The sequence below is a fragment of the Leucopleurus acutus genome, assembly GCF_964270905.1.
Source record: "Leucopleurus acutus genome assembly, chromosome: 7".
In the NCBI taxonomy this organism is placed as follows: Eukaryota; Metazoa; Chordata; class Mammalia; order Artiodactyla; family Delphinidae; genus Leucopleurus; species Leucopleurus acutus.
Genome location: NC_139150.1, coordinates 13645645 through 13673376, shown reverse-complemented (window position 1 = coordinate 13673376; position 27732 = coordinate 13645645). Strand labels below are relative to the sequence as shown.

General features: G+C 43.2%; 1 protein-coding gene and 1 long non-coding RNA gene across 3 annotated transcripts in view; one reads left to right on the top strand and one right to left on the bottom strand.

Moving 5' to 3' along the window:
• Positions 1–14908: 14908 nt before the first annotated feature.
• Positions 14909–27732, bottom strand: part of C5 (complement C5) — a 79873-nt gene continuing 67049 nt past the window's right edge. Inside the window, exons 37-42 of one of the 2 annotated variants that reach the window (XM_082843506.1) lie at positions 26864–26947; positions 25846–25935; positions 23542–23625; positions 18103–18241; positions 16875–17539; positions 14909–15167 (exon numbers count right to left, since the gene is read on the bottom strand). In XM_082843506.1, the coding sequence (XP_082699632.1) occupies positions 17401–17539; positions 18103–18241; positions 23542–23625; positions 25846–25935; positions 26864–26947 (536 nt within the window). In that variant the 3' untranslated portion in view covers positions 14909–15167; positions 16875–17400. Of the gene's footprint in view, positions 15168–16874; positions 17540–17594; positions 17759–18102; positions 18242–23541; positions 23626–25845; positions 25936–26863; positions 26948–27732 lie in introns of those variants that run through there. The other variant, XM_082843507.1, reaches the window with a different exon arrangement.
• Positions 15100–17401, top strand: LOC309964478. Its single transcript, XR_014326352.1, has 2 exons — positions 15100–15180; positions 15414–17401. It is a non-coding gene; the product is annotated as an uncharacterized lncRNA (long non-coding RNA).

Here is a 27732-nt window from a genome sequence, read left to right as displayed (position 1 = left end):
AAAGTATTTGGGGGGCGGTAGATAAATAGATGAATGCTTAAGCAATAATTCAAGAAATAATAGTCCATAGTTTTTTTGTTTTTGTTTGTTTTTTAGTGGAAAATGACCTTAAAGATCATAGAATGCATTGGGTTTTTTCAAAATTTGTATTAGCTGTGGGACTGTGTCTTCAAATGCTTTTTCACATAGAGCCCAAACGTACAAACCAGCTAGAAGCAAGGATTTTCTGTTAAGCGGAGCAGGCAGCTGGGAGCCTGTGCGCTGGGCTTCTCTCCTCCCTGTCCGGGCCTCTAGGCTCTAGGGACACGGTTAAAAAAAATCATGGATCTAATGAGATGCTCCCAGGTCCCAGAGGTGGAAACTGGGATTCTCTCCTGGGCTGGCTTGCCTCTAGTGTCCCAGCCGTTCAACCTTTTCTTCAATAACTGTGACTTTCCATGTGTTATAGTCCAGATGGGCATTGGAGGAGGGAAAGATTACATTGGCCTGGGTCATTAGCCTTGCAGGTGGTGAGGGGGCAGGACCAGATCGGAGCGTAAGCATCTAGAGGATTGAGGTCAGTGGTCATGGTAAAAATAACAGTGACAGTAATAGTGGCTACACTTTATTTAATATCAGTCACAGTGACACTGCTCTAATCGGAGCACATCACATGCCTTGCTCCATTTATTAAGATCATCAAGAAGAGATGAGAAAACTGTTTTTCTCCTTTCCAAAAGCCAGGCCCCAGATTATAGCAGTAAATGAGGCAGACCGAGCTCCTGTTCTCATGACAGCTGCCTCCTAGATATGAATGCACCAGATGAGCATATCCAGTCAGCTAATGCCAGCCATTTGGGCTGCTTCTGTTTGTCAGCAACCCTTAAAACGTGGAGCCCATAATGGGCTACTACTTCCTCTACTCATAAATACCAAACATTCCTCGTTTTGCCTCTATATTCCTTCTTTTCATTGCCAGCTGCAGGCTTTGTCCCTGTCATACTCACAGCTTGTGTTTAGTAAAAACAATTAGTGAACAGCTTTCCTGCTAGCATCATCTAAATCTCCTCTGTAAACTTCTGGTTCCCGAACCAGGAAATTTAATTAAACAGATGATTACATGTTATCAGTCACCTAGTAGATTAGAAGACCAAATTGTCCTGGGTTCCTCAACCCAAATTCAATACCTCCCCATGGTAACTCACACACAGCTGATATCAACAATAAAACAAAGAAATATACCAAATGATCTTGTAAAAACTGTAGCCTATAGTACACCTTCTCTGCTTTGGTGTGATGATTTAAAATGTCCCAAGTTTCCTTCTGTTAATCTCCATCTGGTTCTTACTGTACTTATTATAACTGGCAATTTCTAAAATGTGCCTGTTTACAACTAGTTTTCTGCCCCACTAGACTATGTGGATTATATGAATATGAGAAATTAAGTTAATTAAAGGTGTTAAAGTAAAGCTGTGTCTGATTTCTTCATTGTTCTTTCCCCTGACTTAGCACAGAGGAGGCTGTCAAACATTTGTTCAGTGAATGACTAATACTCAAGACACTATCCATAATCATTTTTACTTAAGGTAATAATCATTAATGATGATTTCACCATCATCACAAAATGTTTATTAAGTATCTTTGGCCTGGCCCTTTTCAGGGTGTTGTGAAGTTAGAAATAGCATTCTAACAAAAATTTGAAAAGAAATCTGGGGTTCTTTTTTGAAGGGAGTTTCTATGTCTGGTGATTTTCCCTATCTCAGTAGATTTCCAGATTTTAAGGAAAGAAACAAAGCACCTCAGAAGTTTTTTGAATTGTAGGCTCCAGACCTGTCCCTAGGGGTTTTCCAATTATTTGTGGGGCTGGCCACTTTGAAAGTGCCATGGGGATTTCACTTTGTGATGGAGGTACCAATGACACTCACAGGGATGGTAAAGTGGTCCAGGCAAAGAGCTTGGCAGATGGACCCTTTGATAAAGACAAGCTCTTAAGAGGCCAATAATGAGGAAGGCAGACAACTTTGGGTCAATGCTGGTCAACCTGCTGCTTCTCTTTGCCATCTCTGGCCACTTGCGTGCCTTGTTCTAAAAGTTTGCTTTTGCTACGTGTCAAATTCCTTCTTTCATGGACTCTGGCAATAAAGACTCTTCTTATTTTTATTTATTTATTTATTTATTTATTTTGCGGTACGCGGGCCTCTCACTGTTGTGGCCTCTCCCGTTGCGGAGCACAGGCTCCGGATTCGCAGGCTCAGCGGCCATGGCTCATGGGCCCAGCTGCTCCGCAGCATGTGGGATCTTCCCGGACCGGGGCACGAACCCGCGTCCCCTGCATCGGCAGGCAGACTCTCAGCCACTGTGCCACCAGGGAAGCCCTAAAGACTCTTCTGAAGGTGGGTGCCTGGACCTCCAATGCCTTTTACTGGGCTACAGAATTATTGCTCTTCCTTCACACTTACATTTGTGAGGTTGGGTTTCCCGGGCTTTTTGCTGGATCAGATCAAGAATATCTTGATGTTCTAGCCCCAAAGCAGTTGATATCTGCCTGAGGAGCAATGTATCCTGGGGGTCCTCCTCTCCCTCCGTCCTGAGGACTCAGCCTGAGAGAGAAAAATCAGTGAGTGAACAGAGCCCTTACTCAGGAATCAAGAGATCTGCCTCTGACATTGACTTCAGGACTGTGGGGAAAGTCCACTCCATCCTTGGGCCTCCTTTTTCCCATCTGAAAAGTGGGAGAATGACCTCAGAACAATCCTTCAGGGCAAATTCTTTAACCATTCAAACCCTGGTGCTCGGGAAGGGGTACAACTCTCCTACCTGTTGAGGGGCTGCTCTCCTCACCTGGACCAGGAACCCCCTATAATGGATGCTGGAAGCTTCCACTAGATGCCTGGTCTTTTTGGACTCCAGATTTTTTTTTTTTTTCAAGAAAAAGCAATGAGAAAAACCTCCTCTGATGGATTTTTTTCAGCGCTCAAGCCAGATGAATTCCCAGCACAAGCCAAGACTTGGGAGCAAGTATGTGGGGCAGGGAGTAAGAGGCTAAGAACCAAAGGGCTGCAGCCTGTGTTCCCTCAAAGAATACCCAAGCTGGGGGCTGGGGTTGTGAACGTGGGATTGATGTTTGTTCATCTCTTCCGAGCTTCTTGTCTAAAAAGGGGAAACGGGAACTCAGATTGGGGAAAGAGCTTGCACTGTAAATCAGAGGTCCAGAGGCATCTTCTTCTATGTTCTGGTGTCTTTTGACCCCAAATGTCTCAATAATACCCCTGTCCTTTCTTGTTCCTGCATTCATTTCTTCTTGGACATCTCTCCACAAGACTGAGTTTCCCGAGAGCCAGGGAGCAGGGTGTATTCATCTTTGTAGTACCCTCGTACCTAGGCTACATCTCGCACACTAGTAAGTATCTATTAAGAGAGACTTATTTGCCATCTCAAGAGGATCCAGGAATATTAGGAAAACATCCATCCTACCTTTCACATCTGTGGGTTCCCAAAATGTGTTTAACAGTTATATTTTTAGCTTCTACCATGAGGCTATTTGCTCATTTTTAGAAGAACCATAGTATAGACATCTAGAAAAATTTTCTTTTTCTGGGAGATCATTGCCTTAATCATTTTGGAGCTAGGATGCAGGAATTTTTAAAATGCAAAATCAAATACACAAGAAAAGTTAGTCTGTCTGGCTGCCATCCTTGGTTGCTATCTTCTGTAACCAGCATCCAGCTACACAGCCAGAGAGCCTTGGGGAGGGCCCACAGTGGTCTCCATCCCCTCTGATTGCTGAAACCAGAGCTGCCTGGGGAGGCCAGGGCCCTGGCATCAGTCCCTGCCTGGTCCTGCTTCTCTGTTCACAGAGAATGTGTTTGCACATGAGCTCTCCCAAGCCACCTTGGAGTCCCTCCAAGGACAGGCCTGGAAGCTGGCCAGGAGGGAGGGTGCTCCTGGAAAGGACACATCTCTGGGAAGCAGAGACCGTGGCATACAGGCACACACATGCAAATACTTGCAGGATGGCCACATCTTCCAAGGTTTCAAGAGAACCTGGAAATCTGGATTTTTATGTGCAGTGTCTTGATTTTTAGAACGCTCCAAAAAACAAACCCTAACCAAATGAGCACCCCCACAAACTGTGTCTGATGGCCACGATTTACAACCTCTGGTAGAGCCTGGCATGTCACACACATGACCTAAGCAGGTGAGCTAATGCCCTGCACGTAGCTCACTGGGACTACACACACCATATATGCTTATCCAGGGTTAGACCTTGTGTGCACCTGATAGAGACCAGTCATCAAATATTTACACACGCTTGCTATCTCCTAGGATGTCCTTTTAATATTTTCACTTTCCAGCTAAGGAGACTGAGTATCAGGGATCTCCAGGGTCATGTAGTTGGTGGGTGGCTGGACTCACATCCCAGGCTGCCTGGCCACAAAGCCAGCATTTGCCCTCCACTCACCTCTGGGATGCCTGCACTCTGAACTGAAATGTCTGCTACTCTGCATCTCTCAGTAAACTCAGTTCCCTGAGTTCAGGGGCTGTGTTTCATTTGCTGTTGCATCCCCATCACCTAAAAGAATATAGAAGGTGCTCAATAAATACCTGTGGGATTGCCCACAGACACACAAACACACATACAGATGTAAACCCACACAGTCACGTAACTCCACCCCAAGAACCGCCCAGGAACATCCCAACTCTCAAGCTCCCACAGGCACACGCCCACCCCCATCTCCCACCTCCCACAGCATCCCAAGCCAGGCCTCCCCAGCTCCCCCTGCCAGCCTTGCCCAAAGCCTTCACAAATTGTTTCCTGGAAATCTTGAGGCGGCTGTGGTGTTCTTTTTCCCTAACTCAGGAGACAACTCAGCAGTTTTGTTTTTCAAAGTCTGGGACTCATAAACCTGGAATCCTTTCTTCGTTTTTTTCACTAGAATTTTCCTTGGCCGGGTGCCTTTCCCCAGGGCGGTGGCCAGGAGGTCACACTCAGAGCGCCCTCTGCTGGGCACCGTCCTCCCGACCTAGTGGGCAGTTGCAGAGAGGGAAGGGACACAACTGCTTTACAGATGGGGAAACTGAGTCAGGCGGTGGTACTGGGGAGAGGTTGGGGGGTGTGGGCTCATTCCAAGTGTGTGCCAATGTGCACTACTACTAAGCGGTTTTGTGATTTTTTGTGTGTGATTTTTTTTTTTTGATTGTTGAAAATAATAAAAGAAGAAATAGCTCCCAGAGCTCAGACATGGCAGAGAAAGACCCTCTGTTCTCCCCAGGACCTCTTGTGGGACAGATGGCAGAGGTTTGGAAACTTCGTCAGATTCAACTTTATCCTTGAATCCCCACCACATTTAGTAGGCAAAGAAACTGAGACATAGAGAGATGCTGGGGGAAGAAGGAGGGAGAATATTTATTGAGCATCTGCTATGTGCTAGCTAGGATCACAAACTCTCATTTAATCTTCACAGCAACCTTGTGAGGTAGATGACTTTATTTCCATTTTAAAGATTAAGACATAGAAGCTGAGTGAGGTCTCAAGATCAGAAAAGAAGGGGAGAGCTGGGATTGAATCCAAACCTGCTGTTTTCTTGGCTTGGCTACCTCCTGGATTTTTCCCATTTGGCTCCAGTGGGCCCAGGGCGGAGCCTTTGTGGCTGGGCTCATAAAGGCAAGGTTTCCATAGCCCTCCTGCTCAGAAAGGGAAGCCCCTCTCCTCAGCCTCTTCCAGAGGGCAGCCCCTTCCAGGGGACCATGGGGAGATGGGACGAACAGCTCCATCAGGCTTGAAGCTGAGGGTCCCATAGCTTGGAGGAGGGTCCTGGCAGCTGTGCCAAGGCCCCTTAGCTAACAGTAAAAACAGGATTGGATGTCTTTATAAGCTGAAGTTGTGAGAGGTTCCAAAGGGCAAGGGTTTTCCTGGAAAAGAAAGCAGGTCCTGGAAGGTCTTTGTTTTGTTTTTCTTCTTAATGGGGCCCTGGTTAATGATTCAAGGAAATGAAGAACACATTTCACCAAGAATTAGTCACTGCCCTCCCCAGCCCTCCATCCTGCTACCCTTTCCAAACCTTCAAAACTTCTCACTTCCTGCAGGAAAAAATCCAAACCCCTGGTGTTGTTCATTTTTGGTCTGGCTTAGCCTTATCTTCTACACGTCTCATTGAAATAAGCCACCCAGGGGTCTCCACACAGCTCCCTCTGTTCCCATGCTGGGCATTTGCTCTCATTATTACCTCTCTCTGAAAAGACTTCATTTCAGCTTGTCCAAATCTTAGTCATTCTTCAAGACCCAGCTCAGAACTTGCCTTCTCCGTGGAGCATTCTCCACTGTGCCCAAAAGGAACCATCCTGCCTTGTGCTGATGGATGCAGGTGTTAGTCTCCCTAACAGATTGAGACCCTTGAGAAACAGCAGTGGATTCATCATTGATCCCCCTATATGGGCACACATGCGTGTGTGTGTGTGTGTGTGTGTGTGTGTGCGCGCGCGCACGCACCCTTTATACCACCTGGCAGTAGGGTGCTATAGAAAGATCCCGAGACCCTCTGCTCTGTCATTAGGAGATTAGGGTTGAATAAAGATTGAATGTGTTGGAGAGAGCTGCTGTGCTTCCCCCTTCTCAAACCAAGAGAAAAGAACTTCATGGAGTCTACTTAGCATAATTCGTGTCTACGGTGGTTTGAGATGGGGAGACATAGTAGACTTTCATCTGACAGCCACCAGAGAAACTGAAAGATTGAGAGATGGGTGTCATCTTAGACAAATAAGACAAGGAAGAGATAGCGCTGCTCAGATCAGCCTGAACTCCCAAAGCTGGTTTGTGCAAAGGATGCTGTTCCCATGGACGAGAAGTGGGCCACACACTGGAAGAACTGATGTGAAGGCCTCTTCGGTCTGTCCAACAGGGGGACAAACTGAAGGTACCGCTGGATTCCTAGGGCTGCAGAAGGGGTTACCAATGGGATACAAGGTAATGTGATGCTTGTGTAAGGGTGAGAGGTCCTCAGAGCTTGGGAGCAGTGTCTGAAAATTCCATAGATGTGCCCAAGACAGAAGTAAGCTTTAAAGCCATCTTACGACAGTGCTGTTGAGTAAGAGTTCTCCTGCTCCCCTTTATTGTCTCCTCACTACCAACCACTTAGCCCTGGAGAGGTCAGAGGCCACAGTTAGCAAACTGGGGAGGGCAGTCTGGGGAAGGAAAAGCAGCTGTCCATGCCCCCATTTCCAGCTATAGGGGTTCCACCTGCAGCAAGCCCTGGTTGGGAAAAAAGATTGAACTTTAAATCAAGTTTGGATTTTGCTTTTTTTCTTGGGCCGTGCTGTGTGGCATGTGGGATTTTACCCCAATCAGGGATGGAACCCCGTGCCCCCTGTAGTTGGAGCGAAGAGCCTTAAGCATTGGACTGCCAGGGAAGTCCCTGGATTTTGCTTTTGTATGGGCCCGATTTATAAAATAGAATTTGTTTGGTGACTGAAGTGGTCACAGGAGTTTTTATGTCCTGAGAATGATCAGATGATCAGAAAAGTCATAGGAAGCTTGAGTTTTCATCAAAGGTCAGAAAAAGGGCTTCTCTCCCTTTCCTCTGAAAAACATTTTAGAGGGGGGTGGGAGACAAAGTAAAGTTGATTTATGATTATACACTTCAAGTCTTATTTACTCAGTGTATTGATTATATTTGCTATTATAAAATGGGTTGTTGTCTTCCATCATATTTTTCTAATTTGTGCTATTTGCTTCGATCACTTCTTCCGAAGTAATTAAGTACCTGTGCTCCCCTCAGCTAAAGCCACTTAACCATCACCAGAATGTTCAGCTGTGCTTCAGGCTTCAGGTCCCTACCTTGCGGGGATTTGAAGGAGCCTCACATGCACAGGTCAAGGGCCTCAATATCCATGTGCCTTTACTGCTAGTTCCTGTGTGAATCAAATTCTTCATGTGGCTGGCTTCTCTCATGTGGCTGTGTTCTTCACTCTGTGTGCCTCTGTCTCTGTGTCTAAATGTCCCTCTTCTTATAAGGACACCAGTCACATTAGAGTAAGGACCCACCCTACTCCAGTATGACTTCATCCTACCTTGACTAATTACACCTGCAACCACCCTGTTTCCAAATAAGGTCACATTCTGAGACGCTGGGGGGTAGGATTTCAACATATCTTTTAGGGGGAACACAGTTCAAACCATAACATCTTCCTTTCTTATTTTCCTAAACTTGCAACTTCTCCTGCTTTCCCCAGCCGTATAAATGGCACCTGCAGCAGCTCGAGCCAAGAATCCATGAGTAAACCTTGAGTCCTTCGTCTTCATCACCCCCATCCCAATTCCTTCAGCAAGGCCTTTCAGCCCTACCTCCAAAAATATCCTGAATCCATTCATGTCTCTTCGTCTCCATTTCTACCATTCTAGTTCAAGCTACAATTACTTCTTGCCAAGACAGCTGCAATAGCTCCCAACTGGTCTCCCTGCCCCTTTCTTATCTATAATGTGGTCTCACCTGCCTTGCTTAGTACTCCCTACTGAATCAAATCTAGACATTTCATCCATGCTTACAAAATCCTATTAATCTGGCCCCTCCCACTCCTCCGACTTCATTTTCCATCACTTGCTTTCTTTGATCTAGCGCATCAGCCTGCTTGCAGTTTCCTGAACCACTGGCCTCCCCTCTGGAACGCTCTCCTCTGGGCCTCGGTATGGCTGCCCCTTCTTGCCTGAGCATCTCGGCTTAAATGTCATGTTATTTAGTGACATCTGAGAGACCTTCCCTGACCACCCCATCAAGAGCAGTCACCCAGTTATTCTCAGTTGCAGACCTTTATTTTAATTCCCTGCAGATAATTTAGTAAATAGATTATTTTTCTCATTTATGTAGATATTTATCGTCTTTCTGCCCATAATCCCTAGGAGAGCAGGGACCTTGTTTATCTTGATTACACCATCTAGAACTATGCCTGGCATATAGAAGGAACTCAATAAATATTTACTGAATAAATCATTAATCCTGCACAGAAGATCTTTGTGTATGAACTTCCCTGCCCCCTCTGCTTTTGGGAATTTATATAAATAATCCATCAGGAGGAGGATTACCGGATCAAGGGATATAAACATATTTTGGCTCTTGAAATGTATTGTCAAATAGGTTTGCAAACATGTTAGGTCAGTTTTCATCTGTTAGGCAACCTTCTGAATCCCCCGTGCCAAGGTAGTGATTTCTGGTATGTGGGGGAGGGAGGTGGGGAGGGCATGTGCTAGAAATGGCAGGGGAGGAGGTGCAGGTCAGAGCTGCTGCCTCTGGTGGGTCAGGGCCCGCAGCAGCAGCAGCAGTAGTGACTAGCCAGCTCAGCAGGGCCCTCATCCAGCGCCTGTCTGGAGGGGCAACAGCCTGGTCTTCCAGGCCTGCCTGAGGCAGACAGGGCCTTCTGTTGCATGAACTTGGGTCTGGCTATAGGAGCCAAGGTGGGCAGAAGAGAGCAGTGCCCCTGCTCTTCAGCAGGGAGGCCATCCCAGAGGCGGTGTTGGGAAGTGGTGAGGGGGTGGGAAGCTGAGGATGCAAAGTGGGGCTTGGACCCGGTTCTGGAGGCCCCTTTGCAGAGGCTGTTTCTGGACTGAAGCTTTCCTGCTTAGGACATGGAACACTGGGCGATATGAGTACCTCCATACATAAACCAAAAGGAACAGAGAGACCTGTCTTATGCACTTCCACACACAGTCAGGCCCATGCAGCAGCGCCCTGCCCCCGTCTTGTAGAACCACTACAAGAGCTAAAACAGCAGCTGTATGTAAGGTGCTCAGAATATGGCACGTGACGGGCATCATTCAAGTGTGGGCCATTATCAGTCCTCGCCCATATTCCTCATGGGACTATAAGCTTCCTGAGGGCAGAGGCCAAATTTGAGGTGGAATTAGTGCTAGTGAGTCAGGCTGCCTGAGTTCTAAATCCCGGCTCCACCACTTATTAGCTGAGTGACTTGGGTAAGTGACTTGTGTTCCTCAGTTTATTCCTCTGTACGAAACTCATGGGGCTGTTTTGTGGATTAACTGAGCCGATGAACGTAAAGAACATATCACAGTGCCTAACATGTAGCCAGCACTTGGTAAGTAAAAGGATAAATTGATGCCCAGACCTGCTTGGGCCACATTCTACAAAGGCAATTTCGTTTTCTTTTAGCACCTCCTACCCCCTCTTTTTTTCTTAAGACCTCTTTCTCTTTGCTGCCCTGTGTTTCTCTTGTCCCCAGAATTCCTCAGTCTTTTCTGCGACCCATTCCTGAAAGGCCTTGTGCACGACTCTCAACTAAAGTGTCGGCTGTTAAAGGGTTGCTTCCCTTTATGTGAGAATCCCTGACTTTATAGAACAATCTAGAGCCTTGTTAGGTCCAAGAACCAGCAACATAGGCATCACCTGGGAGATGCAGAATCTCTGGCCACCCCAGACCAACAGAATCAGAGCCTGCATTTTCACAAGATCTAACACAATACTTCTTAAATTTTAATGTGCCTATGCTTTTCCTGGAGATCTTTTTAGAGTATAGATTTCAGTGCTCCAATTCTAGAGTTTCTGATTCAGTAGGTCTGAGGTGGGGCCTGAGAATGTGCATTTCAGCACTTTGTGAAGCACTGCTCTAAGACTGCCAGCCTACAGGACCAAAGGAATGAAGCTTTAATAGAGAAATTTGAGGCACTAGGGGGAGATTGTTTTTTAAGATAGTGGACACTTTCCTAATCTTTTAAAACCACACCAGGCAGTCTCTGCCTGTGGTATCAGCACAAAGATGCTTTTGATTATTAATGCCATTTCCATATTTGTTCAAAATTCTACAGCTTAAGAGTTCTTTCACTTGTTTGATCTGATTTCATCCTGCAACAACCCTGTATGTTGGGCCCAGAGAAATTACTACCTCATTTCCAAAAGAAAGAACAGAGGCACAGGGAGCTGTGGGAGTTAGAGATCACAGCCAGCTGGCCTACACAGGCTGCACTCCCTGAGTGGGCTCATAGGTGTTATTTCTAATCCTTACATCCCTTCAAGGCTGCTCATCCTACTCTCACTGGATAGAGAGGCAAACCGAGAGGCTGGACGAGCTTCAGGAACTTTCCCAAGGTCCCTAACCAGGGCAGGTCTTACTTCTTCCCCTTGTCACTTCCCCATAGTAACCACTCCTTTGTCTGTGTCTGTCTTTTACACACACACACACACACAACTACAGCCAAACAAAAATCACTCTTTCCAGGACAGGTCTGATTTCTCTCATCTCATCTGCTAGCAATGTTAGCCCTGGGCCCCACCCCCTGGGCTCTGGTCTCTGCCCGTCTGCCCCTAGGCCCAGCTGGTGGGAGCAGACACCAGGCACTAATATGGGGAAGAGGAGCTTGGCACTCTGGTTCCATCCCTGATTCCCACATGGGACCCTTGGAGAGTCCCTGCTCTTTCCTGGCCTTTTTCCTCATCTGTGAAACGGGGAGAGTTTGATTAGATGATCTCTACGGAATCTTTATCTTCAGTATTTTATGATTCTATGTAGGAGGCTCACAAAAGAAAAAAACCTCAACTCTACTGGCAAATTAGAGTCTTTTGAGGGGAGGTAGGAGAACCTGTCAATTCAGAGTTTTACAAATTGTGTTATATCCACGTGGAAGACGATTTCAGGACACATTTTGCAAATCTATGAAATTTCTCTCTGATGCCACCTTCCTTCATTTTCCTACACCAATGTCAGTGCTCCCACTGCCCCAGTACCTGTCCCCAGAGCCCTCGTCGGCCTCACTCTGCCTCACCTGTGGACCTAGCACAGGGACAGCTTAGAGAGCATATAATGAACATACTCATTGCTGAGGCCCAGGGAGGCGGAGACTTTGCTAGGATTACACGATGACCATGTTCCTACCCTTCCCGTGTGTGAGAAGGCGGTCAGCTCAGACGCTGAAGCATGGCTGCCAGAGCCCAAAAGATGCACATTTGAGTTGTGGCCCTACTGCTCATGAAGGTATGAGACCTGGGGCAAATTACTGAGCCTCCCGGGGCCTCAGCTGCTTCCTTCCTAACAGTAAGGATGATGACAATCACCACAGGATGGGTGTGATATGTCAACAGAATACTCCACGAAATGCAATCAGCATGACGCCAGGCAAGAACTTTGTTGAATTCATCACTTAGCATGTGCCAGGGCTGTATTATTAACAACGGCAAGTTACACTTATCGTGCCAGGCCCTGTGCTCATCACTTTATGTGCATGACCTGTGTTATTTAAGTCTCACAGAAATCCTCTGAAGTGGGAATTATTTTCAGATGTGAAAATGGAGGTGTAAGGAAGGAAAAGAGATGTTTTCCTTTCTGTTAATGGCCTCTTAGAGTGGCAGGGACACTGGATGTCATTGGGGCCAACCTCCTACCTTGAGAGCTCCTGCAACATTCCTGGACAGTGGTAGTGATGGGGAACCTGGTCCCTCCTAGAGAGCCTAGTCTATCTTTGAACAGCTCTGGCTCTAAGGAAATGCTTCTTTGCAGGGAGCCCAAATTGATTTCTCTGTAACCTCCATTCAACTGTGTGGTGGAAAGAACACTGAGCTCAGAGTCAGAGGCCCTGGGCTTGTGTCCCAGCCCTTGCGCTGTGCAGAGCTGTGACCACTGGAAGCCGCTCCTCTGGGCCTGTTTTCCCAGGTCCTTCCTGGTTTGGACATTTGAGGATTATATAACTCATGATGGTGTACGTAATACACACATATCTGATTATAATGATGGAAACAGTGAAGGAGTGGACACCATGTTCCAAGGAATGGATCGGTTTCTGCCAACATGTCTGTCAGGGTGGGGACCCTGCCAACCAAGAAGAATCCAGAAGGTTCTTAGAAATGGAGTTCTCATCTTTAAACAAACCCCCGTCCCTTCCTCCCTCTTTCCCTCCCCTCTCCTCCCACCCGCCACCCTCTCTCCTTCATTTTTTCCTTTCTTCCTCCTGTCTTCCTTTCTGCCTTTCTTTCTGATTCAGAAGCATAAAGGGATATTTTAATCTCCAGTCAAAGTTAAAGATCGTGCCCCTGGTGACACGTTTCTCACATCACACTAAACTCGCAGAATCAGTCTGATTTCAGGAGTAGGGAAAACCTAGGCTGCAGGTTTTCCTCTTTGTATCTCTGAGAACCTCCCAGATTTGGCTGCTAAATTCCCAGCTCTGAGACAGAGGTTTTCAGTCATGAGGTCAATGTGTGCACTTGCAAGGGGCCTCTGAAATAGTATGCAGATTTGTCCATTGTGTGCACATATTTTTTTTTTTAATTTTTTTTTTTTGCGGCACCTCGTGGCATGTGGGATCTTTGTTTCCCAACCAGGGATTGAACCAGTGCCCCCTGCAGTGGAAGCGCAGAGTCTTAACCACTGGACTGCCAGGGAAGTCCCAAGTATGCATTTTCTAGGAAGAAGGGTCTGTGAAAGGGGAGAGTAGCCCTTGACAGCTGGGAGCTAGACTGGGAGCTGGGTCTTAGTGTCCCTTGGTAGTGTCCCTTGGAGCTGGCCTGGTTCTCAGAGCCAAGCTGTGGTGTTCTCTGTGTCTGATGTCACAGAACATCGGCATCAGACAAAATGGATCAAGACAAAAAAAAAGAATGCTCCATAATCATGTTTGAGCAGAGAATAAAACAAGAATATAATCTGAAATGCAAGAATGACCAAATATCCCCCTTTCCTGACTAATGTGAGGGACTGCTTCTTCTTTTCTTCCCAGTTAGATAAGAATTAATATGCTCAATCAGAGGATTACCTCTGCTTCCTGACAGCATCCATCCCAGAGCAAAGCCCACCTCCCTGAACCCTCCCCAAATAATCCATCACAAGCCCAAATCCTATAACAAGTTCTTTCTAACATCCATTGAGTGAGAAGCTCCATAAACTCAACTTTGTTGAATTTCCATCAGCTTTTGTCTGGTTTACTGCAGTAACCTCCTAACTGGTCTGTTCTGACCCTTGCCTCATTTTCAGTGGAGCAGTAGCATGATCCTCCTAACAGGTAAGACAGACCATGTCACTGCTCTGCTCCGAGCCTTGGAGTGACTCCCCTCTCCCTCTGAGTAAAACCAGCACCCTGTCCATGACCTGCACAATCTTGTCCTTGTGACCTCTCTGACCTTGTCTCCCCCTACTTCCCCTCTGCTCAGTCTGCACCTGCTACGCCAGCCTCCCTGCTCTTCCCGGAACATACCAGGTGTGCTCCTGTTTTCAGCTCGGGCACTAGGTGCTCCCTCTGCCCGGAACACTCACCCCCCCAGATCACCACATGGCTCACTCTTACCACCTTCAAGTCTTTGCTCGAGTCTCACTTCTCACTGAAGCCCACCTTGACCTGACCACTCTGTTGAGCTGCAACCCCTCTCTCCACCACTCCCAATCTCCCTTAGTCTGGGGCTTTTTCTTTTTCCCACAGCTCTTATGACCTGCCAACATTCAAGGTCAATCCCCTAATTATTGACTTTATTATTTACCGCACGTCTCCGGCCGCTGGAATCTAAGTTCCACAAGGGCAAGGATCTAGGTACCAAGCTCCTAGAACTGGGCCTGACCTGCGATGACCCATCAGAACATATTTGTTGGATGTTGCTGAATAAATGAGCATCACAGGGGCTGGAAAATAAAACTGAGCATGACTTTGGCTTAGAACCCCTCGCTGAGAAATAAGGAGTCAAGCTCCCTGCTTTAAGCTTGGCTGGCTGTAAATTCCACATATTTTCTTAAGACAGGGTTTCCTAAACTTCAAGTATGTACATGCCAACCTCATGAGTTTTGCCCTTAGAACAACCTATACTTTTATTTACTTAAAAACTCCTTAAATAGACTTTTTGACAGATAAATTTATTTTCAAAGAGAATTTTATATCATGGCTTTGTTGTGCTCGTTGTATAGTTTTCTAATACATGTTAAAATAAGCATATAACTATTTACCACCTAAACTGTCTTGCTTACCCCCAGTGGAAACCTGCCTTGTGCTTTTTCCTTCAACCAGAAAGACCCTCCTGTCCCTCTCTACCTACCCAAATCCTGCTGTCCATCTCCAGGAAGCCTTTGGAAGCTCCTCCAACTCACATACTCATTCACGTTTCTGAGTTCCCTCCACATTTATAGGAAGAAATACATACCTAACATCTGGGTGCTTACATGCCACGTAGTCTTGTTTTCTGTTTCATAAGATTGTAAAATTTCTTCTTGGAGCTCTAGATAAAAGAGGCATTAGGGCTCCCCTGGTGGCGCGGTGGTTGGGAGTCCGCCTGCCGATGCGGGGGACACGGGTTCGTGCCCCGGTCCGGGAGGATCCCGCGTGCCGCGGAGCGGCTGGGCCCGTGAGCCATGGCCGCTGAGCCTGCGCGTCCGGAGCCTGTGCTCCGCGACGGGAGAGGCCACAGCAGTGAGAGGCCCGCGTACCGCAAAAAAAAAAAAAAAAAAAAAAAAAAAAAAAAGAGGCATTAGACTGTTTCAACTCCCTTGTTTCACAGGCCATCAGAAAGGTGAAGAGGCTTGTCCCAAACCCCTGCCAGGGGCACAGCCATACTAGAACCCGGGTCTCCTGATGCCCCACACTCACTGGTGAATCCACAAGCACTTGCTGAGTCCCTAGAATGTGTCTGGCATTGTGCCAGGAACAGGAGACAGTGATGAAGAGAAAGGACCCAGACCTTGCCCACATGGAGCTCACAGGAGAGCCAGGAAGCGGCACACCAAAGAACTATACATGAGTAAGTAAATAATTGCAAGTGCCTTGGAAGAGAACTGCAGGGTTGAGGAGGGGCCCTGCTGTGTGGAGGGTCAGGAAAGCCTCACTAAGCAAGTATGTTTAAGTACTTAGGAGTTTGCTGAAGAGGAGCTGGTGGATTTCTCAGGGATCCAGGCTCACTCACAAAGGCCTGCTTTGATGTTTGGAAGCTCAGCTGCATTGTGGGTTAATTAGGCCGCTGTGGCTGACCTATTTGAAACAGTGCTCAAGGAGAAGGTGATGTGATGACTCAGAGACACTGGTGCCTCGGGGGTGCTGCAGTGGTCCTACCCACCCTGCTTTCAGCAAGAAGGTGACAGGAAGCACTTCAGGCCTGCTCTAGAGGGGCCCTTCATCCCTCGCTGGCAGAGAGTTTGGGCATATTGGACACACTGGTTGTTTTTGCCAAGGGAGTGCCTACAATGTGAGTTTTGACATTAACAAAAATAAATCCTTAGTTCCTGGAAGTGGAAAATCTTAGTTTAACTTAGGAGGCACACTGCAGGGCCTTGTGTAGTTTCACCTAACTGGTAAGGGGCAGATTTTTCAAAAAGGGAATGCATTTTAGTCACTATTACCATTTCACCCAGAGTTTATGTTTCCTTGTAATATTTCAGTGGGGCTGGTTAAACTAAATCTAAGAAACTCCACCTGCATCCTGACTTGGTCTTAGGAAATTAAACCCGACGAGCAATAGGATGGGGCAGAGAGGTGGAAGAGGGATGTATTTAGACTGTGAGTGAGCCTTGGGGTTTGGTCTCCCACTCTGCCCCTTACTAGGCTGGGAAAATTGCTTCACTTTTCTGAGCCTCAAAGTCCTCATCTGTAAATGGGGATAATAATAATTTCTGTACCTCGTGAGATTCTGGATACATTAAATGGGAATGTATGTGAGAATTCTTCCATAGGATCTCAAGTGCTGCAAAATGTCACTTAAAAATGAGCCTTCTGTTAGAAATCCTCATTTATAACCCCGCAGTGGAGGCTCAGAGACCTGGTTAGGGCTCCTGATTCCCACTAGATTTCTCTTCATTAGGTTGCTTGCCTTCCAGGAGAACAAGTTCCAGGGGAAATGAGTATGTGCTGGGTGGGTGGGGAGGGGAGTAGAGGGGTCCCCATGAGGGTAAGGAGAGGGCAACAGGAGGGGAGGGGGCAACGGCAAGTCTCCTACCTTCTCAGGTTGCTGAGGGCTCTGAGGTGAGGCCTTCTCAGATCTCCCGGGCTGCTTTCTCTACCTCTCTCAATTTGCCTGTCTTTGTGTGGTTGAAGCTGACCTAGCATAAAATAACACGCTTTTTCGCACATTTTGAAAGCAAAGGCAGGCTTTAATGATCAGTCTTCTGTTCCTTGGTATTTTCTTTCAAGCAAAGGCCATGTTTTTGTAAGATACTACATTTCAATGGGGCTATTCTTTCATCCCCAGCAAACATTCCTGAGTGGTAGGTTTTAGGAGGGTTCCAATTTATTGCTTCTGGTGTCCAATAACCTTGGAATGAGTGTCTGTCTCCATGCCCCCCAAGGACATGTTATTTCAGAGAGTTACTGCTCTTAAAATTGTTCTCTAATAAAAGCAAGTGTCCCTAATTCTAAGTAGAGTGAGGTCTCCAAATAAGACCAGCTGTGAACGCTCGAAAAAAATAAAAAGGAAGAAACTTCAACAGGAGTCTATAGTGAAAACTGGATGCAGCTGACCTTCTTTAGGCATTTTCACAGCCATTTAAAAAGATGTCTTCAGTAAACTCATCTAGATTCGCTAAAAATGCTTGGCAAGATGGACACCCGGTGTCTGTGGGCCAATATTCAATCCAGGTCAAGGAATCTAACGGGTAGATGTACCTGCCAAGAAATAATGCAAACAAAGCATTTGTGATGATGGCCACAGAGAGAGAAGAGCTGAATTCAGCTGAGGCCAGGCTGCTCAGGTGCCCAGGGATCAGGTTGCCGGCCAAACACTTCTGGACCCGTCTCTCCCCAGGAAGGTCCACAAAACCCTGGGGATCATAAGCTGCTTGGGGCTCCCATGGTTAAAGGCAGGAACAGCATCTGTTTCAATGTCTATTTTTAAAAAACAGATAATAAAGCGTGTATCCAAACACTGTCCTCTTTAAAACACAACAGCCTGAGAACTTACTGAGGGAACACATGTGGTAAAGGGGGGTCAATGAGCACCCCCAGATTCACTGTCAGACCTGAGCACTCAATTGGTTTATCCTCAGTGTGTCCTTAGCCACCCTGGTGGTTTTGAGGAGCTCTTTGTTTTAAACTCACATTATTTCATTTATGCTCCTAATGGTTTGCGTATTAACAGCAGGGCACGTAAGAACACGCAGTGTGTTTAAGAATAAATTGCACTCTGTTTTGGAGGGAAGATCAGAGACTCCAAAATATTGGTGACTTACTTGAAATGGAAATTGTATTTTATCTGCAGGGCCTCTTTACCCATAATTAAGTACTGTTTTCCTTCTTCCAGGTCAGCGTTAACACAGGTTGTCTTTTTAATGAAGGTGATTTCAGAGTCTTTCTCAGCAGCAGCTTCTCCTGAGAGACACACAAATAAGGTTATCACATTCTTGTCACAATGTCAAAATTATTAACTCTTTCGAGAATTCCAGTTCCTCACGGCTATTTATTATTCAGTGTAAATTTCTATTGACAGGCTAATGGCTATAGGCAATGTCCATGTGGTTAACACTTCGGACTCTGCAATATTATGACATAGTGTGAGTGTGTTTTGTGTTTGGTAATTGCAATCATTGTTGCTTTAGTTGTGGTCATCCATTTACAATGCTTGGTGTCAGTTTATTTATCTCTTGTAAAAATAAAATACAGTGTGTGTGTGTGAAAAAAAAAAAAGACTTCAGACTCTGGGATTAGGCTCCCCAGGCTAAACCCCAGCTCTTCCACTTCCTGGCTGTGTGACCCCAGACAAATGAAGCTCAGACCCCTCATCCAAAAAATGGGCATCACAGTAAAACCTACCCTGCAGAACTGTTGTGAGATTAAATGGGTTACTATATGAAAAGTGCTTAGAACACAGTAAGCAATATATAAGCGCTTTTCATTATTACTCTTGTAGAACCAGGAATTAAAAGAACCTCTTTAGAGTTGAACAATATTAATCTCCATATGTTACACAGGAAAATAAAAAAGGATTTGGTAGCTGGCAATGGGCAACTTCGTAGAACAGTGCAAGACATGCGAAAGACTAGAAAATTTTAAGGAGGATAACTTTAGGATTCCCACAGAACTAGTACGTAGCCAAGAAGTTGGCTCCCTGCCTGGAATGCATTCCTCTTCGTGTTGGCCTGTTGAATGTCTACCCATCTTTAAACGCATCTTCAGTTCTCACAGTATCCAGTAAACATTCCCTGATGCTCTTTGTCAAAAGTATCTGTCTTCCCCTTACTCCATTATACTTGAATTTCTATCATAATGTTTCACTCCACATGCCTGATTCCTCTGCTAGGCTGGAAACTTTTTGAGTCCAGGACAGGGAATTCATTGCTATAAATTCAGGACTGATATCCAGTTATTAAACTCTGGCAGAGTCATACTAATTATTAAATCCTCGGGCTTCCCTGGTGGCACAGTGGTTAAGAATCTGCCTGCCAATGCAGGGGACATGGGTTTGAGCCCTGGTCTGGGAAGATCCCACACGCCACAGAGCAACTAAGCCCGTGCACCACAACTACTGAGCCTGCGTGCCACAACTACTGAAGCCCGTGCACCTAGAGCCCATGCTCCACAACAAGAGAAGCCACCGCATTGAGAAGCCCGTGTACCGCAATGAAGAGTAGCCCCACTCACCGCAACTAGAGAAAGCCCACGTGTAGCAACGAAGACCCAATGCAGCCAAAAATAAATAAAGAAAAACATTTTTTAAAATCCTGAAAAAATTCTGAACCTGTTGCTAAATAGCATATAATAGTAATGCATAAATGGTAAACTTTAATTAGTACTATAAATTCTAGTGTACTCATGTTAGTTCAAGCTAATGTTCTTAGGCTCTCCCGGTGACCATTATTACATGACTTCCTGTTGCAGCAACATCTAAACACCCTTCCCAGCACGATTTGCCAAGTCAGCCCCTGTCATGGTAAGCAGTGTGGCTGCAGGGGGGCTTATTATTTTTTAAAACCTTTTGTTACGGGAAACTTCAAGCATATTCAGAAGGGAGAATAATTAATCAACCTCAGTTTCAACAATTACTCATCTTTCTTTCATTTATACCCTCACCTACTCTATGCATCCTGTGCTTTAGGAGAAACACTAATCATAGGATAATAACATCATTATCCTTGAACCACATAGTTGCCCTTGATTCTAAGTAGTTTAGTTTTTATTTTGGTTTATTGTTAGTGAGCAGCAATTCTTTTGTAAATGGTAAGTGTGTGGTGTTTTAATATTTATATGAATTCAAAATCTATATATATTAAAAACTAACACCCGGAATGACTAGATAACAAAGTATGCAAAATTTTCTTAACATTTCCTTTTAACTATCATAAATATGAATCTTCTGAATTGACAGGAGAACAAAGAAGAAATGATATCAGTAAAGAACTGCAGGGATTTCCCTGGTGGCGCAGTGGTTAAGAATCTGCCTGCCAATGCAGGGGACATGGGTTCGAGCCCTGGTCCGGTAAGAGCCCACATGCTGCGGAGCGGCTAGGCCGGTGTGCCACAACTACTGAAACCCGCATGCCTAGAGTCCGTGCTCCACAGCAAGAGAGGCCACTGCAATGAGAAGCCTGCGCACCACTGCGAGGAGTGGGCCCCGCTTGCCATAACTAGAGAAAGCCCTCATGCAGCAACGAAGACCCAAGGCAGCCAGAAATAAATTTATAAAAAAAGAGAACTGCAGGGACTTCCCTGGTGGCGCAGTGGTTAAGAATTCACCTGCCAGTGCAGGGGACACGGGTTCAAATCCTGGTCCAGGAAGATCTCACATGCCACAGAGCAAGTAAGCCCGTGCACCACAACTACTGAGCCTGCGCTCTAGAGCCTGTGAGTCACAACTACTGAGCCTGTGTGCTGCAACTACTGAAGACATCGCTCCTCGAGCCCATGGTCTGCAAGAAGAGAAGCCACAGCAATGAGAAGCCAGCGCAACTCAATGAAGAGTAGCCCCCGCTCACCACAACTAGAGAAAGCCTGCACGCAGCAATGAAGACCCAATGCAGCCAAAAAAATTTTTTAAAAAACAAACAAAACTGCAGCTTGGGAATCATCTGATGCTGCAGAAAATTCAGAACAGTCTGGAACGTTTTTTGATAGTAGGCAAGAATTGATACAAAATAAGTAATTTGTATTTCTGGAATGAAAAGCACTTGATTATTTCAGTAAAAATAGGAATGGCTTATTATTGCTTATGATGCGAACGTTGTATGCAAAAAGTGCTTGAAAATTGGGTTGTGAAAAGATCAAAGTACTAAACACTTACCTATTTTGTCAGAATGGCAATCGTGTTTCAAATAAGGAACACTTGTGATCATCAATGAGAAAAAAATAACATCACAAATCAACTTCATACAGTAAAACATTTGAAATAATAAAAATCAGAAAAAATGTTGTCAGAGTATTGATCAAGCAAAGAAAAATTTGGAAACTACTAGAATTTTAAACTCTAGTGTATGGTTAAAAATAATCAAACATTTTCAGAGTTGAAATACTTGATAACATTTCAAAAAAAACAATGTAAACATATTGCCACAATTTAGATTTATGGTCCTACTTATTGCAAAATTTATATCTACTGAAATGAGAACACAGCTTTTTGAAAAATATAAATAAGGTAATAAAATAAAATTTCAATCATTGAGAAAATCAACTATTTAATATAACATGTGTTTTAAATAACTTAAAATGAAAAATTAGAGACTTTGAAGATGGCTTAATGGGTTTTGTTGAACTCAAGGTACTGGAAGGAACAACGGGACAGCATATCAAACTGTTTGAGAAAAAAGGTGTCAATGAGAAATATTTACATGAACACCTTATTGGTGCAAATGTAATGCCAGGGAGAAGTCTGGGGCTTCAGTAAAAATCCTGAAATTTCCAGCTGTTTCAGTTTGACTGAATCACCTATCAAGTGTCTCTGGATAATGCAATCAAAGACAAAAATCACTTTAGATATTGTTTTCATATATTTGATATTCACTACCACATAGCTAATATACACTAGACAGAATTAAGTAATAGTGTGAAGACCTCAAACAATTGCATTAATAAAAATTGGAAAAATATTGGGATTTTGACAGGCAGCCAGTAGTGCTAGAACTCCAAAGGCAGTTTATAAATCATATCAAGTCTGATAGATTCACTTTGACAGATATAGGAGTAAACATTTAGAAAGTGAATATATATGTGCTTTAGTGATTTGCCTATGATATTCTAGCAATTATGTCAATACTATATGTATTCAAGAAAAAAATGTTTCAGCTTTAATAAGCTGACAGATTAATGAATGAATGATAAAACTGATCGTAGAAAAATAAGTAAAGGAAATATGAAAATGAAGCAAGAGCTGTTACAAAATGAAGAATGACATGTCGTTTGATATAAAACAAAATAAAATATCAATTTAAGAGAAAAACTAATTGTATGAAAGTGTTTTTGTTTTTAGTGACAAGAGCAAAAAATATAATGAACTTTTAAGTTTTGTAAAACCTGTGAATTCTGAAACTTTGTCAATGATGTTTGTAAAACTGAGGGTTGACGGGGAATAAAAATTAAGAAAATTAGGAAAATTAAATATGACATTTCAGTAATTGTTTTTATAATTTAGCTGATAATAGAGATATAGTAAATACATGAAAATGTTAGATGGTATCATAAGGACTAGAAACATTTGAATGTAATTACTGCTAGTTCAGCAGCAACTGAGAAAGTGTTCAGTACCATGCACGATACTGCTGCTATTAGGAGAAATTACTTATTGAGGCTACAGGTCATGTAATGACTATCAGTAGACATGCAATTGGAAAAATTTGATGTGCTTCCTTGTTGTCAAATCAAAGCACAAACAGGGTCCCCTATCCAAGTGAGTGAGTCAAGCAAAATAACACTGACAGTTTCTTTAAAAAAAAAAAAAAAAACTTATTTGGGATTAAACATGATTTAATGAATCATTTGTGTTACTATTTATATCATTACAAGCAGTTTCACAATATTTGTAGCTCAGTTTACTTAAAGAATAAAAGGGAACATATTTTAAAGTGTTTTATGTGTTATTTTACATATGAATTTATTTTTTGTATTGGTTACTAAAGCTCACTTATCCTATCAAAACTCACATGGCATCTGAGCCATTTTGCACTTCATAGATGCTCCTAACTGGTTTCCCTGTTTCAACTCTTGTGCCCTCCAATAGAAACCAGGATGATTTTTAAAACCATACATCATAAAATGTTTCTTGCCTACCTAAAACCGTTTATTAGCTTCCCTTTGAACTTCTAGAATAAAATCCAAATTTCTCACCATGCCTTATAAACCCCTGTATGACCCAGCTCCTGCCCATCTGGTTCCCTCTACTCTGCCCTTTAAGAATGGCTAACTCCTAATATCATCTCCTAAAAGATGCCATCTGCTATCACTCCAAAGGAGTTTCCCCCATTAATTCCACATCTGTTTCAACTATAATACTTATGATTTATAATTGTTTATTTGTCCATCTCCTTTTTTAAAAAACGTGTCTCCTCAAATAGAATATAAATTTTATGAAGGCAGGACCTATGGCTGTGTTATTCACATTGTATCCTCTGTGTCTAATATAATGCCTGCCACATAGTAAGGACTAAGTATTTGTTGAATGAAAGAATGAATGAATGAATTCTTACCAGCTTTGTAGATATCCAGGAGGGTTGAGGTATACTTGACAAAAGCATTTTCTTCAGTGATGGCTATGATCTTAACTTTATAAGCTGGTTAAAAAAAACACACACATACACAATAATTCATGCTTATTACCACTACTGCTGTGTCCAATAGAAGCCAGAGTCCATCAAACATATGAGAAATGAAGCATGGCAAGCTCTTATGGGCACCCTGCAGTAAATCTCATTTCTTCCAAGAAGCCTTCCCAAATACTCCCAGTGTGATTCTACTGGTCATGACTGTAATGACTCATTCTACTTAAAATCACTATCTCTGATCACTGTTATAGAACAGGCTGGTTAGGATAAGAGCAATATTAAATTAAAAGACAGAAGCACACAAAATCAAACAAAACAAGCCTTAGAAAGATGTAAAGTTCAGATTCTGATCTTTGAGATGAATGGAGTCATGCCTACGGGGCACTTCAAAGAGCCCCTTCCTTCTCTATCACTAGGGCCTGCCATGTGAGACTCTCTGGTTCCCTTGCCTCCATTCTTCAGATACCTTCACTGGCTTTGATCTTTGGTTTTTGATAGGACTCCATTTTCCAACCCGTCTTTGCTTGTATCGGCAACTGTCTGACATGAAACATTCTCAATCCTGTTTTCTCTTCATTCAGGCATCAATGTTTAACCTATGGTGTGTTTGACCTCAGCTCTGAAATGACCAGCTTGAAGGGACCCATCTCTTCTATATGGCCTGAGAAAAAAAATCCTCTTATTTTTGCTTTCGATGGGGTTGAAGTGAATGACCTAAAAGCTTTTGTCTATTTTTGAGATCCTAGCTAGTTAGCAAGACATATAGATGAATGAATGAACTCATTGTGGCAGAACTAAAGGCTGTGTAAATTAGTAGCTTAAAGACTGTCCTGAATTTCAGATTCTTAAGTACTTATGGTGGATATGGGCAATGTACCTACTGTGGCCATAGATGGATAGAGGGAATTATTTAATTTTGTTTCTATTCTATTATTCCAGCATTAACCTGTAGCTCCAAAAAAGACAGCTAAGTTTTTTCTTGAATGTAATGAACTAAATCCAGATTGCATTTACTCTGTGTTAAAATAGATTTCTTATATTTAAGAGTTAAAATAGTTCTATTATGGAGGGAAGAAATAACTTGGTTCTTCTAAATTTTAGAAAAAAATTGTTAAAACAATATAGTATTCTCTTCAATGTATTTTAAAAGTGGCAGTGGGTCTTGGCTGAGTTAGGCAACTTTTTAGCATTTTTTAAAAACTCAAGATATGAATTTGAAGGAAAGACCATGAGCCATACAAAATTCATTCTTATGGCTGTATTTCCATTTAGAGAATTCAGCGTGATATCACGGAAATAATATTGGAGACCAGGATGCATCCTAGTTCTATTACTTACTTCTGGCATGACTTTGAGCAAATTATTTAGTCTCCCAGACTCTCACTTTCTTCATTGGTAAAATAAGGATAATTCTCTGTTACCTCCAAGGGGGCTTATGGGACACCAGTGTGAAACCATATATGAAAGCAGTTGGTAAACACAAAATGCTACACGAACATCACTGTTCTTATTTTTTATTTATAAATAACCCCCTACCAATTTTCAAGAAAAGATTTGAAATAGTGTATAATCTGTGTGCTCTCTCTCTCTCTTTCTCTATTAAAAAAGCCAGAAATAAACATTAGGAATTATGGACAGAAAATAAAGGATCTAATTCTATGAGGAATTTGAGACAAGACTACAACTGTACTTGGGCATTTGATTTAGCTCTGAGGTCTGGACAACAAGAAGGAGATGCTCCTTTTGAAATAGAGAGAGTCTCAAACATGGATTGTGACTGTGGATATATTAAAAATTATTTAGTACTGATATTTTTACCTTGTCTTTGGAGGGATTTGGAAAGTACCCAGACCCCTAAACCGTCTTTGTCTCTGTTTCTGCTTGATTGACTGGAAGAATGCAGTAGTGAAATCTTATACCTCTGTGGCTTCTCAAATATTCTCTTTGAATATGTTTTAGCACCTTTAATTCAATGGGGTCTGTGGAATAAAGTGTCTTGGCTGCGTGTGCACCTCACTCCTATCATTTTTAATGAAAATCCTATTTCTTTGCTGAAGGATAAATAACTTTTCATGTTAATGCTGAAAATTGATGGCATTTTCCTTCAAGGGAACATGTGGAATGTTGTATCTATATAATCACTGTGTAAAGTTGTAGATCTTCCTAACTGATCATGTTTTCATAAAATGTCATGTTTAATGGAACTATACATTGAACTTTTGAACTTACCATATGCAATCTCTGGTTTACATGCTGTTTCTTTTCTAGTAGCTGCAGAGATTGTCAGATCCAGTTCTGTCTGCATTTGTCCACAGTCAGCTGGATTTTGTGAAAAACAGTACAAGTTAGGTTAATGTAAGGAACAGGCAGCTTTGGGAGTAAACATAGTTCTTTCTCATCAGCCCTGAGACAATCTAAAATAATCTTACAATTACCAGATTCCTAAGACCTGTCCATTTTCTCCTCTTCCATAAAGTAAAACAGTATGTAAAGCAAAAACAAAACAAAACAAACAAAAACAAAATCTTGAACAAGAGACTTATTCTTAGAATGGGTAGTCACTCCACATTCAGCTCTTTAGAAATATATATGCTTCATTGAAGAAAGGAGGAAATTTTTCCATTTTGAGTATAATCAAAAATCCCTTGAAGGAACCAAATTGATGAGTTGACTGATTTACAGCTCTAAGATGGAGCAATAAGTACCTAAGAAATGTATAGATTTTAAGGATTTTGAAAAACAAAATAAAACCAAAAAGAACCCAGACCCTCATGGAGTCCATTGCTGATTATTGGTGAGTTCTGGGTCTTTTCCTTGGCCAACAAGAAGTAAAACTGCCTTGATAGATGAAAGACTGAATGGAGAATGTCACTATCTGGGAAGGACAAGGGGAAAGAAAGAGGAGCTAGTGGCTCAGTCTGGAGCCTCTGTTCTCTTAGGCTGTGGTCCTATTACACTAAAATGACCAGGTGAAAAGTAACAATTTCGCATCATGTTATCCTTCGGATATCCAACAACCATATGGATGGTATTTCTCTGCCTCTGTACAGTAGGAACTATCAGGTTGTCCCAGAGCTGTCGAAAAGTAGCTTTACAGTGCTCAAGGAATGAGCTTTCAATCAGATGAGATTACATTTCTACTTCTGAGAAACGACAGTTTGTCAAACAGCTCCCCCAAGATTAGTCCCAGATTATGAGTGGCTGCTTTAAACAAGCACGCAGCCTAAACACATTAAACAAAGTTTACCTTCGACACATTTGCACATTACTCCTTCACAGACTTTCTGAAGTTTGGTATGGGACATGCTATAAAACATGGTACACTGTTTATCTGCAGCAATGAAAGTGCAATTAGAAGAGGTGGCTTGATGAACGCACAACAATTTACCCCATCAATGAGTCCCTCCCATGGGGCCTTGGAGATCACCTATTCCAAACCCTCTTTTTGCAGCTGAGGCCAAAGGAAGTTAAATTATGAATTGTCTGTCCTAACATGGGTCCCTCTACCCACAAAATATTCTCCCTTTCTGTACTTGAAATTTTACTCTTCAATATTCATTTCTTAGAATGAAAATATTTGGTGCTTCAGTGAATGAGAGGAAAAAAATTATGTTACATGAGAGTCTATTGAAAGAATTGTAATTGGTAATTATTTATGCTGGAGAAGAAAAGAAACTATATATTTACATAGTTTTGGTTTTTTTTTCTGTCACTCAAGGAGAAGAGAGGCTAACTATGTTCTATATGATTTCAGAAGTAAAACTAAATTGAATGGGTCTCAGAGTTTGGTTCACTTTAAGAATTTTGTAACAAGTAGAACTGTCCAAATTGAAGTCTTCTGTCTTGTGAACCAAAGTGCTCTCCAATCACTTAATATTCTCAGAAGTGGCTGAATGATCAAACGTGGGGGTCATTCATTTGACATTTATCAATACACATTATGTACCTGACACTGTGCTAGAGATTAGGGGCACAAGGATGAAAACATTCTGTCTGGGGTTGTGGAGAAACCAATAATAATAATGCAATGTGGCAACTGCTATAATAGAGCTCTCTGCAAAATGTGATGAGATTATAGGTGGAGGAGAAGTTGATTCTGGGAGGATTAAAGAAATA